The 26,454-nt window shown below is 42.8% G+C and overlaps 1 protein-coding gene across 1 annotated transcript in view; it reads right to left on the minus strand.

The window, feature by feature from the left end:
• TMTC1 (transmembrane O-mannosyltransferase targeting cadherins 1) overlaps window positions 1-26,454 on the minus strand; it is a 134,909-nt gene that overhangs the window by 35,991 nt on the left and 72,464 nt on the right. Inside the window, exons 9-11 of the mRNA XM_053978431.1 lie at window positions 24,442-24,563; window positions 11,981-12,145; window positions 3,378-3,491 (exon numbers count right to left, since the gene is read on the minus strand). Of these exons, the coding sequence (XP_053834406.1) occupies window positions 3,378-3,491; window positions 11,981-12,145; window positions 24,442-24,563 (401 nt within the window). The remainder of the gene's footprint in view (window positions 1-3,377; window positions 3,492-11,980; window positions 12,146-24,441; window positions 24,564-26,454) is intronic.

The following is a 26,454-nucleotide window of genomic DNA, read 5'->3' on the forward strand; positions in this document are numbered from 1 at the left end:
AGAGAATCCCATTTGCCTCTGAAAGCAGGAAAGGGAGCAGTTAAAGCATTGGGGATCAACTTTCCCAGGATTTAGTATCAATTACTAGTATTTTACTAGGTGACTTGTGTGCATTTCAGCATCCTTTCCCACAGTTACAACTTCCCAGGAGCAACGTGTTGCTCTGCTGGGCAGACACGTGGCAACCAGCACTTCTGGCAGAGCAGGAGTGCATGGAAGCACCTCCTTACGTTGGTGGAGTTGGTGGATTGGCAAATTGCTCACAGTTCAAGCAGCAGCGTGCAGACTGACAAGATCACTTTTTCTTTACTAAACAATTAAACTCATTCACCAGAGATCAGGCAGAACTGCACTGTCATTTGGCACAAAGCTGGAATAGTCAATGAGCCATCACCCAGTGAGGCAGTGCAGCTCTCCTTCCCTATCTCCCAGGAGCTCCCAGGCAGCAAGCCATGTCCTTATCGACTCCATTTCCTTATTAATTCCCTATTGATCTGCTCACTGAGCGCTAGGCAGAAACAATATTTTTATCTTCTGTACTCTTGGCTGTGCTGCCACTGCATTGTGAAGCCTCCTGAGAAGCTTGGGTTTTCTGTAACCAGGGGAGGATGGATCCACCCACACTCACTGGGAGAGCAGGCACTCAGTGAGGGGTACCTGTGGGAAATCATGAAAGCCTGCTGCGCAAATACCTCAGCTGCTGGTCTGCCTACTCCCTGACATGGAAATTTACAGAGTGGTAATTCATCTTTCCAGGTCAAGCCAGTGGCCAAAAATACCCTGAACATCAAATTCTGCTCAGGATATTACAGCTACTACTTCCTTCTCTCTAATTATGGAGATTGGTCTACAATCAGAGCAGTCTGTGAGGAGCTGGTGTCTGTGAGGATGAGTAAACAGCTCAGACATAGCAGCTGTTTTCTGTGATACCTGGGTATGCTCTGCCACCATATCCACCTGAGGCTGCCAGTCCCACACCCAGCAGTTTCTCCCTGCTTCAACACAGCCATCACTGCAGGCACCCTGCTAACAGAGGCTGCAGGGCCCACACACAACCCTAGGCACTGCAGAAAGGGTCTGACTGTCTGAGGGGAAAACACAGACATTACAGAATGAAATTCTCAACAGAAGAACATAGTGCACGTTTTACTTACACTGTTCTATTGCTTATTTCACAGACCCCAGATAATTTCCCTGTGCCAGAGGCAGGAAGAAGGAGTAAATATAAGGAAAATGTAAGTGCAGAGATACAATGTGACAAGAACAAGTAGTGCAGATTCCCAATGATGGAGACTTCCAACTACCAGCCTGTACTTTTGGGTCAAAAAGAAAATGTGCAAGGTGAGTTTCACTTTTCCATACTGCCAGCTAATGCTGGAATTACTGAAGCAAGTTGAGTGCTAGCACCAGTGCCATGAGACACCAAGCACCTAGAGAAGAGCACGGCTTCTGTGTGGGGCTCCAAGCCCCAAGAAGGCTTCAGATACTCTATAAACACTATCAGCATAAACAGTGCTCTATAATACAGTTGAGAAAATGTTTGCAATCAGTTCTCAAAACAGACTCTTTCATAATTGAAATACTGCAGAGCAGAAAACAGCATTATAATTACAATAAATGGGTGCTGCTGAGTTAGAGAAGATCTTTTGTCTGCAAATTCCATTTACACAAGCAGAGGCAATGTTGGTAGGAGCAGTTACATTACTCTCTGCACTCCACCACAGGGCTTGGATAATTTTTGTCAGTCCCTCTTCTTTTTAACTTGCAATGGGCTTTACTGGTAACTTGGAAGAAGTTCAGAGACTAGATACAGGAACAACTGGAAAACTGCAAAACCTTGTGATGCTGAAAAAATCAGCACCTATCAAGCAGCAGGTTAAGGGAGGAGTTGATCACTCTGTGGAAAACAGACTTTTGGTAATGGGATCTTCAGTGTGGCATTGAAAGGTGTAAACAAATTCAATGACTGGAAGCTGGCGTTAAATGAATCAGTCTAAAAATAAGGGAGGACATTTTCAACAGCCAATGTAATTAACCTTCAGTACAGTTTAATGGTGGTTGTGCTGGATTTTCCATTGCTGGAAACTTAAAAAAAATAGAAGGTTTTTCTAAATTACTTCCTAAATGCCCAGCATGGCAAAACAGAACAGGATGTTGCTCAGAAAAGCTAAAAATCACCTTCACCTAGGTTCAGTCCCTCCTCAGTGACAATGAACTCCTGTCCCAATAGGTCAGCCTGGGTGGGTTAGGAGCCTTGGAGAGCTTTTATCATAACCCTGTCAGCTGGCCAAAAGACAAAACATACATGCAATTTCTGGAGTTTTCTGTCACATCACAAGTCAGGAAAGAACATTTTTCCACCTCCTGGCATACCCTATTGAGCTGAGCTCGGCCCTTGCTGTCCATCAGAGCCACTCTTCACCTTGCCTGTCCTTCCCCAACATGCTTCTATTCCTGAAAACACTATCTGTGCACTCCATGCTTGCATTCCCTTGCCACCACACCATCCCCCCAGCCCCTTTTCCTTGCATTCATTCCCCAAAGGGGTTTGTCCTTTCTCCCAGGTCACAAGAACCACAGGGGAGAGGTTTGGGGATCTAGGGTGAGCTGCTTGGTGCACTGAGCACTGCCTGGGGAGCAGCTGAGCTGCATGAACAGCAGTGGCAGGAGCAACAAGTGGAGGGAAGCTGCTCACATGGAATGATCCCATCTGTGTGTGAAGGGAGGGTCCTCCACAAATACCACAGGACGTGTCCCATATTACAGCCCAGCCCTGTGCCCTGATTTACCATTCAGTCAAGCAAGGCAATTAATCTTGCTGCTTCAGCTTCCCCCTGCACAGAACCTCAGCAATGATATTTGCCCTGTTACTGCACAGGAGCATTTTCAGGATCAATTAGTTTAGCATTCATGCAAAGCTCTGTGGACAGAAGCCTCAACACAAGTAGTAAGTACCATTATTGTTACTGCACTTCAGATGGCTACAGCACTGACATTTTCCAGGCACGCACCATTAACAATTTACAAAGATAAATGGGTCAGAAACCTGAAAATGCATTTAGGACAACTACCTCCTGCTTACCAGCATACATTCAGCTGCGTAAATGACACCTCATCACTCAATGTGTAGCTATGGTAACATTTCCATCTCATATACTGAAGTGCACGCGCACACACACACACACGTGTGGAGCTGGAGGGAAGCCAGGCTACCTCATTTCATGACACACAAACACCGAGCCAGGGAATTTTCCCAGGCTCCCAAAGCCAAGCTGCTCCCAAGGAGCCAGGGACGAGGAGCAGCCAACTTGCCCCATGCCTGTCAGGAAAGAGACAGGTTAACAGCAGGGGCCCCACCAGGCCCCTGAGGGACTTACTTAAGAGCAGTTTTGTAGTGGTAGATTGCTTCAACGTTGCGGCCCTGGTCTTTCAGAAAATTGGCATAGTTGTAGTGCACCTTGGCATTGTGGGGCAGGGTCTTCACTCCTGAGCTGTGAAGAGGAACAGAAGCAGGACACTGTTAGCAGCCAAGTTACCCCACCTTCCCCTGGGTGCACCTTCTTCTCACAGTCCGTCCCTTCTCCTGAAAAGCTTGCTCGTAATCCGAGCACCTCGTCACCTCCTGTGCATTCGTGCCAACACAGCTCATGTTGTAACTCCCAGCTTGTCCCACGCGCCAAGCGCCCCGGGCAGACATCAATGTGTGGCAGCAATTCAGCTCATCCTGGTCGCTGCCACTGCAGGCACTTCCAGCAGCAACACTTCAACACTCCCTGTGGCCAGATGCTGCTGTATTCTAAAATCTGACTTGCTACATTGAAAGACCAAAACCTAAATAGTTAATATTTAGAAGGAAAGCATGTAGTAATTTCTAAAAACAGGGTCCCTGCTTAAATCTGAGTGTCATGAAGCATCTTATGAAAACCTTGATTTAAACCTGGCAGATACCAGAAAGAGTGTATCAAAATTTTCCATGTGCATCAGCCACTAGATGGAATGCATGGCATACTCCAAGTACCAGCACATGTTCACTGTTTAAGGCTGAGCAGAGTGTGCCGAGGAGGTGAGGGCTAATGGGGACTCTCACCCTCAGGTGGCAAAATAACACTTTGGCATTATAATACATGACTGAGGATATCTGGCTGCACAGCCACCCCATCCCTCTCCCCTGCCACATGTAGACTGAACTCAACATTTGGAATTAATAATGAGGGCACAAAGACAAAAGCAAGCATATGCTTATTCACTTAATTGAGAGCACAGAAAGCAAAGTACACCTTGCACAGCCAGAGGAAATGCCATTTCAAGGTTAAACAGAGAAAGAAATCACAGGAGCACATAACACCACGGAAACATTTCCCCCGCAAGAATCCAGAGAAGTCAGTGCTCCATTTAATGGGGGAATCCTTTCCAGCACATAAATAGGGGCTCTCTGAGGTAACGGGAAATAAGGATGGATGAATCTGTTCATGTAAAAGCAGACAAAGTGCTGTTTCTTGCTCACAAGCAGATTCCTGCCAGCTGCTCTCTTTTCTACTCCCAGCATCTCCAACCCTGCTACCTCAGGTAGGAAAAGCAAGGACTAAAAAATTCCCAAGTCTTGTTGCTTTGCTTTGTCTGCCTCTCACATTTAACTTTGGTTAGCATGGAAGTTAATAATGAGACAGGGTCACAGGCAGCCCCTGCTGTGGGGTGCACACCCTCTTGCATGGGAAAATGTCCCCAGAGCTGCAGAAACCCTTTGAGGGGGATTTCACTGCAGAACAGCACTGAAAAATTACAGAGGCAAATATGGTATCCTTTTGGTTATCTGCAGCCAGTGGCATCCAGCATCACTAACACCTACTTGTGACAGCTTCCAAAGCTTCGCCCACAACTGCCATGCAGAGTTCAGCTCAACACAGCCATGGTTTGCCTTCTAAAATTAAAAGTACACCCTGCATTTGGCTTCCTAATCATCAGGTATTTCCAAATTACTTATTGGGAGCACTACAGGAATAAGACATTTTGTGACTAATCGCTGAATTAAATCAGTTAATTGATGCTATTCTTAAGAGAATGATTTTCTATATTAGTTTTCACAAAGATATACTGCACCAGCAGCAAGTAATGTGTGACTGCTGTGGCTGTGTTAATTTCCATTGGCCTTGGGAGCTATTAACTACACACTTACAACCTCTGGGCATTACTGGAATATTAATTCTTATACAGACAGGGTTTCATTACACCCGCATCAGTGTTGCAGGCAGAGACATGGCACTCAGAAGTGCTGCTCTCTCAGAGCTACGTGCAAGGAGCTGCTCTGCTACAGCCTCTGCCGAAACAGAGCAGACTGAGCTAACAGTGAGGAGTACATTACACATGCACCAGCACTTCAGTTCTAATGAGATACAGTTTTAACAGCAAGATACATACTTTTAAATATTTTAATTCTGGAGTGTTTTCCTTTAAGTAGAATTTATCACTAATTCCGCTGGTCCCATTTATTAGAATATCACTAATAAAGCTTCTTGTATCTATGTGCTTCTGCTGGTGGCAGGGGTGACATAGAAAAGGCAGAAGTGGGTTTGGGTTCTTCAGATGCTCTCTTCTGCATCACACTGACCTATTTATTCTCCTCACAGGGGCAGGGAGGGGGAATGTTTCATTCTGCAAACGCACGTAGCAATGACTGAAGCTGCTTGGAGCCTCTGCGCTGGGGGAGGCAGCAAACATGGCACTGGATGCAGAGGGGAATTTTCAGGAGAGTTTAGGAGTTAACACTCCTGCCAACTGACTCCTGACCAGTCAAGAACGCTGTTTGCTCGTTGACAGAGGAAACAATTTCACTCGTCCACAGTGAAAGCCAAGAAGGAAAGGGTGGAGTAAAAATAACAAAGCAGAACACAATGTTTTTCCATTTCTGCTTCCCACAAGCTCCCTCTCACAATTTCAATATAATTTTCCAATGTGCATTTCCAAACTCCTATTTCCCTGTTCCCCAGCCTGTCACACACATGCCCTTCTGAAAACCTACGGCACCAATCTGGCTCCAGCCAGAAACAAGCTCACTGACATTGGACGTCACTTCTCCAGAGAATTTCCTTCCCTTCTGATTTCTACGACAGCAGTAAGCAACATAAATGGAAAATAAACAACAGGCAAACCTTTTTACGTAACACTTCCTCCCCAGGGAAGAACAAAAAGCCTATTAGCCATAAATCAGAGAAATTAAATGCCACTGGTATTTTCCAACCTCAAATACCAGCATCATCCAAATTCCACTTCGGCTGGGAAAAAAGCCCTGTGATCCTCTTTCTTGTGTTCCTAAGTTTGTGTTCTGCTCTACAAGGTGACAGGGTGCAGGGCTGAGGCTTCATTGATTTTCTGTGATATCCATATGAAAAGTGCTCAGTTAGAAGAACATGAGACCACTCCTGCCTCAGCAGGAACCCTGAGAAACTGATGGTGTCTCTTCTGCTTTGGGAATCATTATCATCAACAAAGATTCTCTACAGCAAATTATTCTCTGGATGACACAAACAACCATCTTCCTTGGCCTCCTACCCTTGTACCGATTTCACAGATATCTGTGCTGGGCTATATTAAACTGCCCAAAATGCAATGGGACTTACTCTCTTCATCTGAGCCAGCTTTCAGAATTAACAAAATAACACAGCAGTAAATGCCACTTTTGGGACTGGAGCAGTTTTTGCAAATTCCTGAAGTCAGCAGACCTGTCTTGGGAAGGGGAGCTGCTGACTAAGAAAGCATCATTTTTGTACAGTTCCTTTGCTGGTTACAACTGGGTTTCCAGGCACTGTCACAAACATGGGCAGCGCGTGCGGACGCTTTCCAGGAGCAACAGGAAACATGGCAGCTTGACAAGTCTTGGAAAGGTCAGTACAGACAATGCAGAGATCAGCCCACAGCTCCCCCCTCCCTCTCCGTGGCTTTGGACATTAACGCTGACCACAGTTGGAGTCTGACCTTCTGGCCTGTGCATTCACTCTAGAGGGTAATTCCTTAAATAATTAACAGGTAAGTCCTCCCTGATCACCTGCCATCACAGTAAGACAAATTGCTTGGGGCTTCTAGAGATGTCTTGGAATAATATGCCTCAAGACTGAGTGGCCACAATGGCCCAGAGATAGCAACAGTGTCACACAATGTCAAAATGGTGTCAAAAGTTTTAAGAAAGGGATGGAATGGGGTACAAGCACAAAGCTAGGAACACACTGAGTATACAAACATCTCCCGGACCAGCATAGAAAAAGCGTATTTAACAGAACAGGTCTGTTAAAGCCAAGGGAATCAAGATCAATCCTGCAGAAACAAGCAAATGGAGGAGCAAAAAGTAGAGGTGAAAGGAAAAAAAAATACTAAGAGGAGGGAAGAAGCAGTAATTAATTAAAGCAGCAACTGGAGAAAGAAGAATGAGGAACCAGGATCGTGAGAAAAGATTCTCCCAGCGCACACTTCCTAAAAAAAATTCAACACACAGAGAATACCAAGTAGGTTGATTATGTCTCCTTTCCCACATCTATAGATTTGCGCTGTATCCTCCAGAACAGGAGTTCTGTCCATTAAAATTTATTGTTGTTTCACATACTTCCATCCACTTCTCCCTCCTCTCCTCACCAGCCTCCTCTTTCTTCCCTACAGGGAAGATCTCTCACACCTGGAATGACATTATCTTCTTGCTATACTATTCTTCTTTTGCATTTCCTTCCCATCAACAAGGAGGGTCCTACCACATTACAGACTTGTGAGAGATGTGTAACACCTATCAAAGAAGATCTTAAAAGGACAACAAAAAGGCCAATAAGGGTAAACAGCATAGTGAACACAGCTATGAGAAATTAAAGCCATTATTTAAAAAGGAACAGCTACAGAAGGAAAAAGGAAAATAGCATAAACGTCAACCAGTTAAACATAAACCATAATTAGGCAGACCAAAAGAGATTTAAAGAAAAACTTGCTAAAGCTATCAAAGCTAATAATGGAATACATCAGATAGAGGAAACCTGCCAAAGATCCCCTAAGGCAAACAGATGATGGAGGTCTAAAAGTAGTGCTTAAAGAAGAGAAGACCACAGCAGAAAAGCTAAATGGATCCTCTGCACCAGTGCTTGCTACAGGGAAACCAAAGGAGTTGCCACACAGGAGCCTTTCCTCACAGGGCAAGACCCAAGCACTGTCTCTGACTGAAGTGGCAGTAAAAAAGGCTTTAAAACAAATCAACACCCAGAACAGTTATGAATCCGTTGGGCCTGGGAGAATGCATCCAAAGGAAATCAAACAGGCAGCTATTAGCTGCGGTAGGTAGCCTATAATTTAAATGAGACTGGCACTACGGGAATGGAAGTTGATGAACATTACTTCATTTGGCTCCAGGGAAGGGATCTTGAGGGGGAAACAGACCAGAAAGTGTAATTTTCACTTCAGGTAATTTGGGGAAAACCATAATAAATCGTAATTCTAGCACATTTCTGGATAACTACAGTCCAACAAATAATTAGCCTTGCATACTGCAGAAAGAAGTTAGCTGGGAAGTTCTACTGGTGTTTTATAGACTCAACAGGTACATACACGCTATTGAAACTATGGAAAGCCTTTATAAATATCCAAATATAGCCCAGTCAATCAAAATCACATACAACAATGTTGAGCACTTAAATGTTCAAAAGGTTTTTTTTAATATAAAATCCCTCACTAAAGACTTCCAATTTCTTCAAGGCACCATGGAGTAAGAGGGGAAGGATCCTCTCATGAATACTTAGCTGAAAGACAGCAAGCAAAGAGCATGAATATGTGAACAGCTTTTACAGCTGGAGAAGAGTACAAGCAGGGTTCCCAGGAGACATGCAATGGCACCTGAACTACTTCAGGTGTTCACAAAAGATCTTGAAAGGGGAGAAAACAGGGAGGGGACAAGTTTGCTGATGACACCAGTGTGAATCACACTGGAAGAATTAACTAAATTTTGTTGCAGAAGGATCTCACAGTATTGAAGACAGGGGAAAAAAGATGGCACAAGAAACGCAGTGTTGGTACAGACACAAGCATCGAAGAGTGTGTACACACACACTCTAAATCGGCATAAATCTGCACACAGATTCATGTCTAAAAACCTGGTACTTCCAGTCACAGTAGGTGTCATGGAATTTGCATTGAGAGTGCTGTGAAATTATCAATCACTGCTTAGGAGAGGTCATAAAAGGCAAGCAGAAAATTAGGAATTAGTAGGAGAAGAGAACAAAAACTAGAAAGCAGCCCTATGTTACTGTGCTGTACATACCTCTTGAAAGGTGATTCTGACCTCTTTCTCAGAAGGACGGTTTGGAGTATGAAAGCATCCAGAGAAGACCGACAAGAGGAATCAGAAATGCACAACAGCTTCCATGTGAGAGGAGTACAAGACCAGCTAACTTCAGCATGAAAAGGAGACAGGTGAAGGCATGGGGGTTCAAGGCATGGAAGTGCCTTATCCTAAGTGACAAGCTGTAGCTACTCACAACTCATTCAGCACACCAGAACTAGGGGACACCAAACCAGATAATCAGGCAGAAGGCTCCCAGCACGCAGAGGGAAATCTTAGTGTGCACACTCTGTAATTTAACAACAGAGCCCAGCGCACAGGATGCTGTAGAAGCCAAAACTATAAATAGATTTGAAAAAGCAGTCAAAGATATTATGGAAGAAAAGTCCATCAGTGGCTGTTAAAAGCAAAAATAGCAAGTAACTCCTGACTCAGGAAGTCTTTAAACTGCAGATTACTGCAAGCTAGGAAAGAACTAGAGAGAAGCATTATTGTTGCTGGCCCTGTTCTTACAGTGCTTTTTTTCAGCAGCTGCTGCTGATTGCTCTCAGGGGCAGGCCACAATATGACCAGCAGGAATTTAAAAGTTCTGCCATCCCTTCAAAAGCCCGGGGCAGACCTCTCTCCTGGTACTATCCCCAAAACTCCTGAGCTGAAGAGGGACACAGCTCAAGCTAAGGCACCGAGCCCTGAGTACTGCCCTGGCTACCCCAAGTCCCTCCCTGGAGGTAAAGATGTGTTAGCTCCAGCACAGAGCTGCACTGCAGCAATGGCATGACCTCAGAACTGGAACTGGCAGTAAATAGTCACCCTGCTCTGAATGGAGGCTGGAAGGATAGAACTCCATGTGTATCCAACTAAGCAGACATTACCTTATCCCTCTCTTCTGCCACAGACCCCGTAGCACTCCATGTTGTCCCTAGAATGCTCCTTAGTAGAAGGAAACATCCTCCTGTCACCTGCTACAGTCTGACTTCATCGTTCTTAAACATGGGTGACCACAGCTGTGCACAACAGCATATGATGCCTGAAAATCTGCACATGGAATTGTCATATTCCCACCTCCCCTTCAGTAAGAGAGTGGTCCAACTTGGAAACCCTCCTACTGTCCTCCAAGTGGCCAGGTTTGGACTGGAGGTGTGTCCCACGGGGATTGCTATGTGAGTCCAGGCCAGTCACCATTGCTTGAACAGCAAACAGTGTTTGAGGGAGCCATGAGGCACAGCTGAGATTAGCTCAGTGGGTCAGAGCGTGCTGTTAATAGTGCCGAGGTTGTGGGTTTGATCCCATCCCTCTATGGGCCATTCACTTAAGAGCCGGACTCGATGGTCCTTGTGGGTCCCTTCCAACTCAGAATATTCCGTGAATCATGCAAAGGGAAGAAATCCCAGTTCCAGATTTTTTAAAAAATAGCCCCATGTCCAAGACTGAGCACCAAGATGTTTCCTATTACCATCCGAGTAGCAGTTGCATCTGGACAGTTTTCCTTATCTCCTGTTAATAGGCCCATCAATGTCTTGCCCCATGACTCAGAGATAACACTCTCCAAGAGCCAGTTCTGTTTAACAGGTGATTAAGAACACACCTTGTGACTCAGAATAACATCAGCCCATTGTGAGATGCTCCACAGGGGGGAGAAGCTAGGCATTCCCACCTGGATAAATCCAGGAATTTCTAGACAGAAAGGCAGCCTTTCCACAGGTTTCCAAGAAGACACAGCAACCACATCTGCCACTCCAGGAGGACTGCAGCCACTCCACTTTGGACTGCTACCAGCACGCTGGCCAAAGGGGTGTCAGGTTGTATTCTGACTTTGTCAGTGGTCTTCCTTTTGTATCATTGCATGTATTTTTGTCTTTTTTTCCTTTTTCCCAATAAATCGTATTTCTGACTTGGAGTCTCTCACTGGTTTTGCTTTCAAACCAGAACACCCCACTAAGAGAGCTCCAACCACTTCAGTAGTGTTTGCTGAAGACCAAAGGGTACACATAAAAAACAATTTCATACTTTTAGTGCTGCATAAATTAAACTTTGCTCTGGCCAATAAGTTAGGAAATAAAGCTCAACCCGTGTGCGGATCACCTGTGTTTCTGCAATTACTTCACAATTAGACAACTGCTGAAAGCAGCTGGAGGCAAACGCAATACATTTTCTAGCAAAACACAAAATGAAACAGTCTGTTTCAATGCAAGAAAATACATAAATGAGGTTGTTAACAGAGCCATTTGGCAAAGAATAATCAAATAAAATGAAATATGGTACATTAAGTTTGGCACTTTGTGGCATTTTATTTTTGTCATTAGAACATTGCTAAAGAAATTTCAATATATACAGTAGCGTTACTATGGCATTCCGGAGTGTTGCAAAAAACTTTTGCTATGTCTTTAGAAACGAAAGCGTAACACTATCATTAAATTTACAGAATCAAAATTATTTAAAAACAGCATGTCTTAACAATGTGATTGTCAGAACCAAAGTTTGTCCATCAGCATATAAACTGCTGAAACCAGCTTTTGCACAGTTATCAGACAACCAAAAGTGTTATTTTATGATAATAAAAGTGTTAATTAGATCAACGCATCAAGAGCACAACTTTTTCTAAGAAAAAGTTTGTTCCATGTAACAAACCTACTTTAAACAATATAAAAAATGCAAGTACTCTCCTGTGGTCACTCCTACCTGAAAAGGGATTCTCGTGAAAGCCAGATTTCATTCTGTTTCACAGTCTTCCAAGAGAAGAGCAGCAGCAGCAAAGCAAAGAGGGTCGGAACAGTAATTCTCCATTTATTTAGCCACGTAGACAGCTTTTTTAGACCGTGGACAAAAAGGATGCAGTACCCCATACTGTGGGAAAAAAAAAAAAAAAGGCAAAATTTACCTAAAGTTATATTTCAAGTGTCTGGTTTATATGCAAGACCATCCACTATTGCATTTATTACACAATTACAGGGGATTTTTGGCCTAATGATATTTTCTGGGCTAACAAACTTCAATTCAACAGCAGTTTTCCTCAAGTCACTACACGATTTCCAAATTAACCTAAATGATAGACCTGGATGCCAAAAGTACAGTTGCATACATAATATAAACCCAGCATAATGGTAGCTTACACCAGCCACAGAAGGCAGTTGCTTTTCTGAGCAGCAAGCTAGGAAAGCACCACGTAATAACAGTAATACTGAGCACAACTGGAGCAGTGTGGAAATGACAGGCATTTTAACAGGGGGAAGTCTCCAAACAAACCCAGTGGTGGCTGCTATTAACTCCAGTTTACAAATCGTGAAGCTGAGGCAGGAGAGCCAGTGCTGTAGCCAATGCTGCCGCAGGAGCAGGTGAAAGAGACCACCAAAAGGCAGAAGTGCCTGTCTGGGTCTTGCACTCCTACATCAAGGCCAGCCCAGAAGAGCTGAGATGTGTTGGCAGATATTCCTTGCTGCCCTCCCATGAACTGGCACACAGTCATCTCCAGCCCCCAGCACTTCCATGGCTCTCCATGAATAACTAACTACCTGTGGCATTTTCACAAGCCAAATTTGAAGTGAAGTCTTACTCCTGAATAAATTTACATCTATTCAGTAATTATTTACCTTAATTCAAGGGTTATGTTAATTCCTCCAATGATGTCCATCTGAGTTGGAAATTCAGTGCTTTTGGTTGCTGTACTTGGTAATTGCTAATTCTACTTGTAATTTTTCACAAGGAATTTAAATTTCTATTGCTCAACAAATTTCATTAGCTTATCTAGAACTCTTCAGGCTACTTAGCACCTGATTTAGTGTTAGACTTAAAACCTATTTTAGTCCAGGCAGCTCTCCTTGATGAAATAAGGGAGCAGAAGGCTCTTGAATTAGGGATGATCAATAAACAGGGACAAAAGCATAGCCCTTCCCAAACACTGGCACACCTTGAACCCCAGCTGAATCCACATTCAAAAGCAGGCAGGATGGAGGCAGAGAGATCATTGCACCTGCCCACACTCTGGACAGAGGTTTACAGGCTTTCCTGGTCTGTACAGAGATGTTTGAGCAACTTCCCAGTGAGAATGCTATGAGGTAAGAAAATCTAAGAACAAAATTCCCCTGTCAGAGGTGACCTTGCAGGCAGGCACACAATATGGTGAACGACAATGTAGAAATCAGAAATAGGAAAATTCTCCATACTTGAGGAGATCTGTGTGTGCTTCTTGGCATGGTTTCTCTGCCCTGCTGGAGAGCTGGAAACATTGCTATTGCTTAGGCTTCCCAAGGATGGAGAAGGACAAGAATTCTTCCTGTCACTGAGGAATCACCCTGCCTTTGTTGCACATACTGATTAGCACCACTGCATTGTCTCTGGCACAATACAGGTGCCCTGTAGAACACTGAGAGAAGCATAGACATATGGGGAAAATCCAGAGACAGCATCAGATCTGCTGAGCATTCAGAACTCTTTCACTGCTGTTTTTGAGTTCTCCCATTCTTCAGAAGTGGTTACATATATATTTATGGTTACCTATATATTTATGTCTCTCAATTATGCTTGCACTTTGCTATAACCCATTTCTTGTTGTGCTGTTTTTTCATTAACTCTTTTGCAGATATATATTTATTGCACCTACATTAACTGCATGCAAACATTTAGAACTATAGAGATATTGATACCAAACAATCCAGCCTTTACAGTTATTGAACCCTATTTTAAAACTTCTGAAAAGCTAATCTCAGTAATAATCCCTCCCTTTCCAACAAGAAATGCCTCCAAAGTCTGCAGACTGTTTTCACTGTTATTTTGCCTTTCCTCAATTTTATCCTTCCCTTGGAATTAATTATCTGAAATAAATATTATTTAATTGCTTTAGCACAAGGTCATTTTCAAAGTAATTTCCCTATACCTTCACGTATTCAAGAACAGACCCTTCCTACAGAATCGTGAATGCATCCAGAAAACAAAAAATGCAAACGTCAATGTCTTGGTATTTATGTCAAATCCTGTCCCGGCTGTTGGGAATTTCTGCCTTAGCAGCAGTACTGAGTCTGAGGCACAGCCAGTATCACACTACACCTCCTCCAGATCCCGTGATCTGATCTAAACAAAACAGAGCATCCACACCAATGTATTAAAGCAAAAACACATAATTATATTACCATTGTTTCCCAGCTCCAAAACCACATAATCTGTCATACCTTACTTCATTTGTTTCACGCTAGACTCAACAGTCCCAGTACATAAATTAACTTTATTACGGTGACCATGACATTTTGAACCAGTGAAGTACCAAATTCACAAAGATGGAGCTGCTGCAGCAGCAACCTGCCCTGACAGTCACTGGACCTGGAGAGCCCCCTTCACCCCACCACAGATTCATCCCCAGATGCAAGTTCATCCCTCTTCCCTTGATCCCGACCTCACCAGGCTTCAGAGGAGCCCTTTGAAGCTGCTCTTTTATCAAGTCAGCAGCAGCCCAAGCAGTTGTACCCTGGTGGAAAGAGCCTGTGCAAGTGAGGCTGCATTTGGATGATGAAGGTAACTTGCCAGGTAATGCCTCCTATGTGGTTAATTCTGCTGTGACCCTGCCACTGCCTACAAACACAGAGAACATTTCAAATAGATTTGCTTTTCTTCTCAGAGTGATGGGGGACTTGACTCCATATCAAATCTTACCACTGGCTCAAACAGGAAATCAGGTTTTACTCACACACAAAGGAAAAAAAAAAAAAAAGAACATGTCTCAAAATGACCTTTCATCAAAGATTTGTTTGCCCCTTGAAAAACTTACCCTTAAGTACTACATTCCAGACAACTCAGTAGTAACTGCATATGCATTGAGGCTGCAGGGTTTCAGGTTTGGGGATTATTTGCTTTCTTAGTTAACTCTAACATTTCCTAGGGAGGGAACCATTTCTCCTGAAGGATTGCCACACAAGCACTTTTCTGAAATACTTTGTAGCAAAACCAAAACAGTGGGAAACAAGCACAATCCCCAAACCACTTTGCTAAGACCATTTTCCACTTTTCCACTGGATTATTGTAAAACTGCTAGGCTTTATTTCTTTTCTTTTCTTTTTTTTTTTTTTTTTTTTTTTTTTTTTTTTTTTTTTTGGCTTTTGTAGGATAAGCAACAGCCTACTACAGCAGTGAGAAGTCCATGCCACCTTGGTCCCTGGGGTCCTGAGAAACAGCCCACCAAGTCCACATGGTAGTAGATTTCATGTGGGCTCACAATGAGAATGCATTACAGGAGAACCTGTAACTTCAGGAATTCCATGATGCAGCAGAAAAGTTGGGCAAATGGCCCAACAAGCCAATGGTTTCATGATTCCTCACAGTTTCAGACTCCTGCAGTATTAAAGTGGCACTTTAGGCATGCCCTGAATCACAGCGAGGGCCGAGGGCCAGGCAGCCCGGCAGGGAAACCGTCTGTGCTACTGCCATGTGATTCTGGCAGACTGCACACAGAGAGCTGGGTAATGACACATTTTTGTCTATCATTTCCGTGGCTTGTTAATATTGTTCCACCTGTAAGGAAGCAAAGTGATAGGAGGCACAAGCAGATGGGAATGCGGTGGCATATAGATCTTATTTCCCACTGTGCTCTATATGTATTGCCCTATTAAAGCTAGAGCCAAAACACCATATATTTAATATTTGCAAACACATCTTGGGTAATTAGATTGCAAATTCAACCTTTCCTTTGGCCATTAGGTGAGGCTGTTACTGATGATGCTTGCACACAGCTCCGCTCTCTGTGGATCACGTTTGTCCCTTTTTAGTAAAAGTCAGGAACAGTTTCACTGCATTTGGCTCTTGTGGTGATGGCATTTAATCAAAGCCGCATGCCCTGGATGATGAGGATGCTCTGCTATAGGAATCTGCCTGCATCAGAAACCATTTTACCTCCTTCAGAAATTGCTTGAAGACCTGATGCTGTGGAAAACTCCTGAAGAGCAAGGCATGTTCTAGTCATGCTTTCTACTGCATTTTCCAAGTTGTGGCTTTGCACAGTGCATGGTCAGAGCAGGCTGAGAACCTAAGTTCTGAGAGAACCAGCCTGGACACCAGCAGCTGCAGTTCCAGCCTCTTCTAACTCACCCAGGTAGGGCTGTAAAAAGGAGCTTAAAAAGGGTGGGAGAAACTATGCAGAAAAGATGCTTTCCTCACACTTTTTAATGGTAATTTTGTGAACTAGTTGTTTGGGTTTTTTTTAAAACTGATTTAATCTCAACTACACGAATGTAAACTTGGAGTAAATCTACCAATTTCATCAAAGCAGTTACTCCAGATGTCAGAGCTCAGCCTAGATAAGAATCCAGATGCATCCATGCATACATATCAGTTTGGGAAAGAGTTGCCTATAAGCAGTCTGTGGAAGCATGGAAGAACCACTGCCATATTCAGGGGCTGCTAATGCAACAAAAGGGATTATATCAAAAGTATACTGAGACCAGAAAATGCACTTGGCTTCCACATTTCACCCAGGAGGCTCTTTCTGGGCTGCAAAACTCCTTCTTGATTTCCAGCACTTATTTAAGATGACTCCCTTACCCTCCATAAAAATCAACCCTCTCTTCCAAGCTGCTCTGAGGCAAGTTTAACCCTTGTGTTCATGACTAAATGTATGATGCTCCGCTGCTGCCCTTCAGAGAGAAGCGAGCACTGCTGCCAGGTCCAAATACTGAAAGCAAACATTCGGATTCTCTCACTTTTATAGCTCCCCACAAGCTTCTGAGCCTCAGCACCACACATATATTACCTGGCACAACACACTTTACATGCTCCTAGTCCTAGCTACTCCAGCTCTGCAGCGTGAGCAGAGGAAAGACACTGAGAGGAAGAGGCCAAGCCAGCTGAAATGCAGCTTGCAGGCAGGGCTGTTGCTGCAGGGGAAAAGACAGTTCATCCCTAAACTCATCGGCTCTGCTCACACTTCCCTAATGGAGAGTAATTGATTGCAAAAAGCACGATTGGCACGCCCTGGGGGCTGCTCCTGCCTCACTACAGCAGTCACATGTGGAAAGGAGCACTGGCAAAAATAAGCCTAGTGGTGGTTCTTTCTGCCCCAAAATGCACTCTCAGGCACACAGCTCTAGTGATGAGCTATGCTGGCAGAGTAGCAAAGATGTTGCTTTATGAAAAATGTCAAGTTTTCCAAGGTTGGAGCTGTTTGGGCCAGAATGAAAACTGACCTTTGAAAAAGAATGTTTCCATCTGGAAATAGAGTGTACTTGTATGTGCATGCTAGGTTGTGCTTGGGTCATAAAATCATAGAAACATTAAGGTTGGAAAAGACCTTCAAGCCCAGTCTTAGATAAAAAAAAAAAAAAACAACCACATTTTCTGGGTCACCCAAAAGATCCAGAGACTAAAGGGGCAGTTCTGGGCTGCTCTCTCCAGCCTTTTTGTTGTCCATCTCCTCTGACTATAAACTTCATCTTGGGTTGGAGAAGTCTTTTGTTTCTAATATTTTTGTCTAAGGTTTCACTACAGTCAGCACACCTTGGCAAAAAGTTTTGGGTGAACTACAACAAGGTATTTTTCACAGGATGATATGAGTATCAAAACTTGCTCAACCATATGGTACTAGAAGGGGAAAATCTGTTTAACAGTCATGTTTTGGACTAAATGTCCAAAGACAAGGAGGATGTGGGGTGTGTCCCTGTGCCACAGAATAAGCCAGCAGCATTCACTGAGTTTTGGGAACAATGGGAAAAGCATTGTTTAAATTGCCTGTCTCTAAGTAAGGCTGACATGGAATTGATATACATTTTCTTGGTCACTAGAAGTATCAGTGTGGCAACCAAGAACCAGCAATATACTTAACTTATATTGAGCCTGCAGAATAAAATACCAAATTTTCACTGGAATTAAGCAGGGTTTTCCTGGAATAAAGTCTGCAGGTCATAATACAAAGACATAGCAAACTATAAACACTGGAAGAATATATCTAACTTGGAAAGGTACCTTATGAGTTAGTGCTAAGACTGTCACTGGCTCTAAATTAAAAACTATGTAGGCCTGTGTTAAAGATACTTAGACATGATCAGCTAAGTAATCAAAATTATTTACCTCCACTAGCAATGTGATCCTGTAGGCAGAATGTGATGCAATTAGAGAAAATGCAGAACTTTTTCTTATTAGAGAAAAATATGGACTAGAAATTAATGATTTCACTAACCCTTGAATAGCTGTTTAACATTTGGACACAGTTCCCCTTCCTTCCAAAAAGTCATGTGATAAACAAACCCCCTTCATTAGAGTGTTTGAGTCCAAGATTTCACATCCAACAGATTTCTATCTGAAATATTTACAGGTAATACAGAAACTTTTCAGGTTTCTAATTACTATATGAATTTTGGAAAGAAAACATTTTATAAATGAAAAATCTGATATAATTCCATGAGGATTCCACAGAAATTTCCCTAGATCTTATATACTTCAGTGGAGATGGGTCTGTATGCTACAGTTTTAATTTAAATACTGTCGTAACTTCTGAAATACCATAATAGGAAATAATTTCCCATACAGTTCCATCACAAGTCTCCAAAAACTCCATGTAAAAACATTGTCAATTAAATTTCACAAGGCATCATCTCAAAGCCAGTGTATTACCTTGTAAATAAGAATTCCACTTCTAATCAACATGGCCAAGTAGATTACTTTCACAAGATGACATTAACTTATTATTTTTAAAGCCAATGTCTTTAGCTATCTCTATTATTTTCAAGAGCAGAATATATGCATCTGAAGGTTTTCTTTTACGTTACTTTATCACTACAAAACCAGAAATCTGTCCACTATAGCCATTAATGCCCATAACTCCACAAAAATATAGCTTTTTCCTGTACATGCCCAAAACACAACACATTTCTCAAAAGCGTGTTTTAAATTTAGTTAAAATAACACAATACAGCAGCCTAGACCAAACATGCCATGAGCTCATCTTTTTCAGCTTTGCAGAATCATTTCAGTTTTTATTTCTACATCTTTACTGCCTTTTGCCAAAATATATAGCACTGGCATCTCAGCATTTCTGGCCTGCATTAACAGAGGTTGGCTGCTTCGATTTCTCCTTGAAGTATTTGATAGGGACGGGGCAAGCCTCCAAAGGTAGGAGCTGAAGTTCAGACATGCATCTGAAAGGTAGCTGCTCATAGCATTTAGCCTTCCTCCAAGGAGTTATTTCTCATTTATTAATGAGAACTCTCTCTGCCCCCTTCTGAAGGGTAGAGTGGAGTTATTATCCCTGTTTCACAGATAGGGAAGCAGCACTGGGGTCACTTGCCTCAGCTGAAGTCCCAACCACCTCGCCTCCAGCCACGAGCCATTTTTACAGAGTGCTGCTCAAACTGACACCCTGCAGCGGGGACAGGCACCCCTCACAGAAAAAAGGGACTCAGCTGGGGCTGCACTCTGGCCTATTACCATCACATAATGGTCTCCCATTTCACTCCCAGTGCCCTCAGGTCTGCACCTGAATTACAGGGAATATAATCCAGTTCACTTCTTTTGAACTTTGGCTGCCCCACAGCCCCGGCAAGAACAGCAGCAACAGAGCAGGCAATGAAATCATGTCTGCTTCAAGTAAATGGAACAGGTGTAATTTGGATACCATATACAAATCCCAAATGACTTGTGGACTTAACTTGAAAACTGGCAAAATGCTTAATTGTGTCACTGAATTGAGATCAGGGAGAAGATAAACTGGCTCCACAGAGCCAATGAGACTTTCACTGCTGGCTTCGCTGGGCCAGTGTTTGACTCCCAATGAAAAGAGAAGCTTCTTCCGTAAATCAGAAGATCCTTTACAGAATCTGATCTAATACTGAAAAAATTTGGAAAGGCAAACAAAAATTCAGCTCCCGGTGAACTTGTAGATTCAAATTACAATAAGGAAAGGAGTGGCACAGAAACTGGAACCCCATTGCACAACTGGTCTTTAGGAAAATGAAGATAATGTGGAGTACATAACATGCTCCCAGAAGAGAAGCACCAGTAAGTCCCATCCCCAAGTGGCTGCCTTGTAAGCACTGGGCACTTCTGCTCAGAAATTATCAGGTTCATAAAAGTTACAGATGATTCCACCATGTACCATGTTCCTTTTCCCCCCCTCTAATTGCATAAGTTAATAATGTTTGGGTTTACACTAACTGGAAAAAATGCATTAGCACAAAGGATTAAAAACATGCTCTATGCAAAGGCAAAAATTCATACAGTCCCTGCTTTGCTACGGCATGAGGAAAACTTTACCATGCTGTGTTAATTTCTTGAAAAATACAAGTGTGCTTTTTCCTGGATGCTGGCTTTCTTGCATATTTTAAGATAGATGGTGAAGCATATGCCATCCTGTATACAGCAGTGATCTCCTCTCCTAGTATTGTCAATTAGGGTTGCAACATCAACTCCTGATATAGTGAGGAGCTGGCAAAAAAACCTGACAGCAACCTGTAATTGGCTGTGCAGTGCACCCTGCAACCCACTCACTGCAATATCCAGCACAAACGAGCGGCCATAAAAATGGGGCAGCTACCACTGGATTGCCTATTGCTTTCAGCAAATTGGAAATAACCCACGGAGCGATGTTTTGGTTGATTTGCTGGTTTATATGAGGGTGTGAAAACAGCTGAAGTTGTCCAGCTACAAAACAACAGCTCAGCCAGGAGCCACAGTTATCAGGGTAGCAGCGAAAGATGAGGAAAGCACAGAAATTGCTCTGGTAGGAGAGGTCTGATCCCATGAGGTGAGGGCAAGCCCAGCTCTGTGGGAATGTCAGTAGAGCAGGTAGCTCCTGGATAGCCCAAGAGTTTGCATTGCTGCTCCTGTTTCTGCACACTAAAGGGTTACACAGAGGAAGAGCTGCTGCTCCTTCGGGACTACAAATTGCTCAGGACTCAGAACAATTGCCTGCACTCAGTTGTTCTGCATTTCCAAACAATTATACTGTCTGTAGGGTTCTGAGCAGCGTTTGCATTGATATTTTGAAGAGGGGAAAAGCCATTTAATTCTTTCACTGATTGTCACTTTGGAAAACTGGTCTAGAGAGTTGTATCCTGTTCATCACTGCCTAGATATTTCACACCCTTCTGAAAACAAGTTCTCCCATCTTACACACAAGAAAAAAACAAACAAACAAGCAAAATTAAAAGTTAAAAGACAATAAATTGTTTTCCAATGAAATTTTTCAAGCCAAAGTAATACTATTATTAGAAAATCCTAATTTAAACAAGTAAGTGCTTGTAACCTTCAAATGAAAAATAAATACAAGAAATATTTTCTCCAAATATTTCTGTTTAGCTGAACACAATTAAAGAAAACATTCAACCATTTTGACATCGTTTGTGTGCTTCTCCCCTGAGGCAGGGCTGCAGACAGAAGAGGAATTGTTCCAAATACCCATCAATCCCCAAAAAGCAAGGCCCAGCCATATAATTAGACATTGAACAAAAGGCTTATTTCTTTCTTCTTTCTATTTATAATAACTTTTACACAAATCCTTGGGTCCTTATTTAACTTTTATTGAAAAGAAAATGCTTGACATCTTCCCCAGGTACCTACTGAGCACCACTGAACTAGGACTTCAGGCTGTGACACACATACACCACTGTCCCATCCATAAATATGCAAGTGCCACATCCATAAGTATCAATAAAAGGCTATTCCTTGAAACAGAGAGAGAAAAGTGCCTTCCAGCATAAGCCCAAAAACATAGATCACCAAATCCTCTGAATCTCTTTGAGGACTTTTGTCTAAATAAAACTGCATGGCAACCTCTGACTGCTAACTGAGTTTTAGAGACCGAAGGGCAAAGGATAGGAAAACCCCTTTTCAAGATGCAACTTGAGAAAACTGCTACAGGCTGCTCTAAATAAAGAACACGAGTACTTCCTAAAGCCATCCTTACTAAATTGCCATTCTCCCAAGGGAAAAAGCAAAACAAAACAAATTCACATTGTTTTTGTGTTGCCATAGTCATGAATGTTAGCAGCAGTCCCCCTCACCACCCCTGCAATTTTGGACCTGGAGGATGCAAGAGATGCTCAGCTCTCTCCAGATCATCTGGCAAGGAAGTCCCCACCTTTACCATGCACTGCCACGGTTTGCCTTCCCTTTTCATGCCAGCTACCTGCCAGCCTGGGCTAAGAGCAAAAACCAAATTTTGCAAAGCTGGACACGAGTGATCTGAGCCAAATATGAGATCCAGGCACTCTGACACAGACTTACTCCAGAGTAACCATTTAATCCCTCTACCTCAAGTCTCTCTAATTGAAAAAAAAAAAAAAAAAAAAAAAAAAAAGGTAGCAACTATCAATCACCTACTTTGTAGGTCATAAGCCCTCAGGGAGATGAAAAGCATTATACAAACTATATGCACACATGTTAACGCTGATTAATTTTCCCTGTGCAAACATACCCCTTTTTCTTCTTCATTGCCCCTCCTCTCATTATATCAGCAGCCTCATCTGGAGGAGGACGAGGAACTGCTGACAGCTGAAGTATTTTCTGCAGTTGTTCTTTTGAGATTCAGAAATGCAACCACTCAACACAGCCCTGTGTTCAGCTGACTGTTTCCTTAATAGCTTTGCTCTTTCATGTGTTTCCTCATTTTCTGTTACATGAATTTAAAGCAATCTGATTTCCAAGTTAATTTGAAATGATGCAGGATCCATTAGTTGAGGGTATCATTTGCAAAATAACTCGGAGAGACATCTTTCACTCACTCCACTTTCAGGTGTACCCTCAGCTAACAAAGGCAGGGCTAGTGATGTGAACAAAGTCAGCAGAATTTGACCTAAAATGCATGTCTGTGTACAGAGGCACAGGAATACAGAGCCCAACTGCATAAGGGCCTCATAACACATGCAATAGCTCCTCCACAGCCTGAGGTTTACAATGATGAGCAGCCTTTCTGTCACAGTGCCTACACCAGTAACAATCAGAATATATATCTGTAAGTATTTTTCTTAGGATGTTTGGATGCACAATTCCTGAGGAATAGAATTTAAATGTTTTGTGGAATAAAGCTTCTGTTTCAGTTGTCACAAAGTAACCCAGGGTGAAACTGAGGACTTCTCTTTTGTCATCAGCTCTGCAATGGAAGTTCCCATGAGATGTAACAGTGGCTGGCCCCCTGCACCAAGGGAAGAATTGGGATTTCTAACTTGCAGCATCCAAGACACAGCATTCACTTATGCTCATGCATGGAACAAACTATACTGGCACAAGTTTCCCAGAGATGTTGTGGAATCTCCCTCTTTGGACATATTCAAAAGGTGTTTGTACCTGGTCTCAGGCAACTGGCTCTGCTTGCCCAGGGGATTAGGACCAGACAACCTCCCTAGGTCCTTTCCAGCCTCAACCACCCTGTGTTTCTGTCAAATGGGCAATGGTCTGGTGCATCCTGGATGAATGGCCGCTGACTGCCACTGCAGCCTCTGGTGTAGACACTATGGACATGTCACAAGTAACACCTCAAAGCTGTCCCTGCATAAATGCAATTGGAAGCACCTAGACAACTGAAGTGACAATTGTTAGAGGCTGCAAGCTGAGGGGAATTCCACAGCACTGGCTGAGGGATAGAGAAGTGGTTGGATTTTCCTCCTCCTGTTCAATAAGTGCAAATCTCCACTCTTATGCGTGTATGCAATCAATAGCTCACAGGCAGGAGCCCATGTGCATATCCCACAACTGAATCCAGGAGCCTTTTTAAGACAGAAAAGTCTCCTTTTTATTTACTGACCACCTAATGGAGTGGGAAAGCTGAACAAGAATCTAATAAAAACATGACAGGCTAACTTTCCAGCTGCTGTCTTTAAGATAAAATCATTGAGGAATTTGATTTGATAATGCTACCAAGAAAAAGAGCCTTGGAGGACAATCCTCAAGAAACAACACCTCATCTCTGTATTAAGCTGTGTCAAGCACACAAAAAAACCCTGTGTTTAAAAAGAAAAGCAAGGATTTTGAGTAGCTTTGCTCCTGCCAAGCAATCTGCTCTCAGCTGACTATAAAATCTCTCACGCTGTAACGCCAAAACTCCCAGGCAGAGAACACACTGACTCGCAATATAACGTTTGAAGTACTTAAAAGGGAAGAAGCAATCATGCCTGCTTTCAGAAAATGAGATGGTGGTCTCATTAGCAAAAAAAAAATTCAATTGCAATAGTTACCTCGGCATGTAAAGGACTCGCTCTGCAACCACAAATCCCACCCTGAAGAAGAGGTTGCTGGCTGGGATGAATGGGAAAACCAGGAACAACAAGCCAACCAAAACTTCTTTGTGTTCCAGTTTCTGCAATAATACAAAATTAAACAATATCAACTAAAAAAATCAACTTGTTTCACCTCTAACTTTTTTGAGGGTCATAAAAAAAGCAACTTATTAACATTTGGCATGTTTCTGCATTTAAAAGAAAATTTTACAAGACGCTAATCTTAGATATTTATGCACTCCTGGTGCATCTAATATGCCCAGAAAGTGTACAAACACTACCCACTGTGTGTATTATTACCCTTGGTATCTTTTCCAAGGTCAGCTCTACCACATGCAAGGCACAGCTATCACCTCTAAGATATAACCCATATTGGTAATATGTAAGTATAGAGTAGTGTGAATGTATACATTAGCATGTCTATGACAGTGTGACTGTATGTAAATACACAAATGTATATCACATACACACAGACTGCTGCGTTCAATCCTAAATGTTTATAACAGAGAAAAAGCTGTTCAATCAGTCACATTTTGTGTAATGAAAACTAGCCCCAAGTGACACATTAATGCAGTCATTTTATCTCTTTCAAGGAAAATATCTGCACTTGAAATTATACTTTCGCACACAAGGTCTCCATACTCATACAGAGTCAGAAATCTGAGACGTGCTGTATGCTAAAATTAATGTTTTTCACTTGAGCTCAGTTAATGCCCTCCACTTGTACTCACTTTAATGTTAGCCGACTCTTTGAGGAGGAATGGAATTACCACATGCAATTCAAACCAACTGTGATTCGTGGGGCCAACACAAGTGTCGGGGATGCAGTGGCCACTCATCCTGCCATGGAGAGACCCAAGTTTCCTGAGCAAGCTGAGTTTCAGGTTTAGCTCCACCCCAAGAGGGTAAATCAGCTCTTGCTTCTCAAAGAATGACACCAGGATAGAAGTGTAGCTTTAGGCCTGTTCAATCACCCAGGCAGACACCTGTGCTCTCCTGGCTCGGATACTGCTTCTCACTGTCTGCAGTCATCCTGAGAAGCTTTGTCATGCTCAGAAACAAATGCAACCAGAATCACTTAATGGTTGCAGAACTTTCTAATTGTTGTGGACAATTTCTCAGTTTTGGAGAGCAAATTGACTTCTCTTTGCCAGAGGGAGCTACATTTAGAAATGTTGAATAAGATTTTTGAGTAGAGAAATGGAGCCCAATCAATGATGAGGGGCCAAGCAGTACAAACTGCCTTGCTTTTGCACAGACTGAAACAGCAGTTAGCACTGGTCTAGACAGTGGCTGAAATTCTGGAGTTCTACTACTGAAATATATTCATCCTATTCTATGGGAAAGACAATGGGTCTTTTCTGTGGGTACCAAAAGCAAGGGTACAAGTCAGGAGGTTCTGATGTCACTTTAGAGGAGCTGAACCACAGGATCACAAGAAAGTGCAAGGATTTCTCCTGGCTGAAAGAGGAATCATGAGGCAGAGAGAGGAGTAGAATTCACATCTCCGAACTTCTTTATCAATATGTGTTTTAAATAGCACCACAGTTATCTATAGTACTCCTATTATCCACTTTTTCAGTATCTTGGATTCACAGTTACTAGTGCCTACATGCAGTCACAACAGCATCTAAAGCACATTATTCTCAGAGCTGAAGGAGACATCAATCCATAAAGATGATGAGCAGAGGTGCCTGGTAATTATGACAGAAAACTGAATAGGAAAAAAAAAGGATTAAAAATTTCTTCTCAACTCTGAATCAAAACTACCAGTTCTAGCTCAACTTCAACTTCCCTCCCCACCCAGATCTGGAAATATACTCCATTTTTCTCCTGCCATTTGACTCTCCCTTCCCACTTTGTCTGACCTGATTATGGTGCCCATCTTCTGCTACCACTGTACCCCAGGGGTTCGACCCTAAGGTCCATGAGGCACAACAAGGTATGTTGGGCCTAAGGGAGTGTACTGGT

The sequence above is a fragment of the Vidua macroura genome, chromosome 5, assembly GCF_024509145.1.
Source record: "Vidua macroura isolate BioBank_ID:100142 chromosome 5, ASM2450914v1, whole genome shotgun sequence".
Classification (NCBI taxonomy): domain Eukaryota; kingdom Metazoa; phylum Chordata; class Aves; order Passeriformes; family Viduidae; genus Vidua; species Vidua macroura.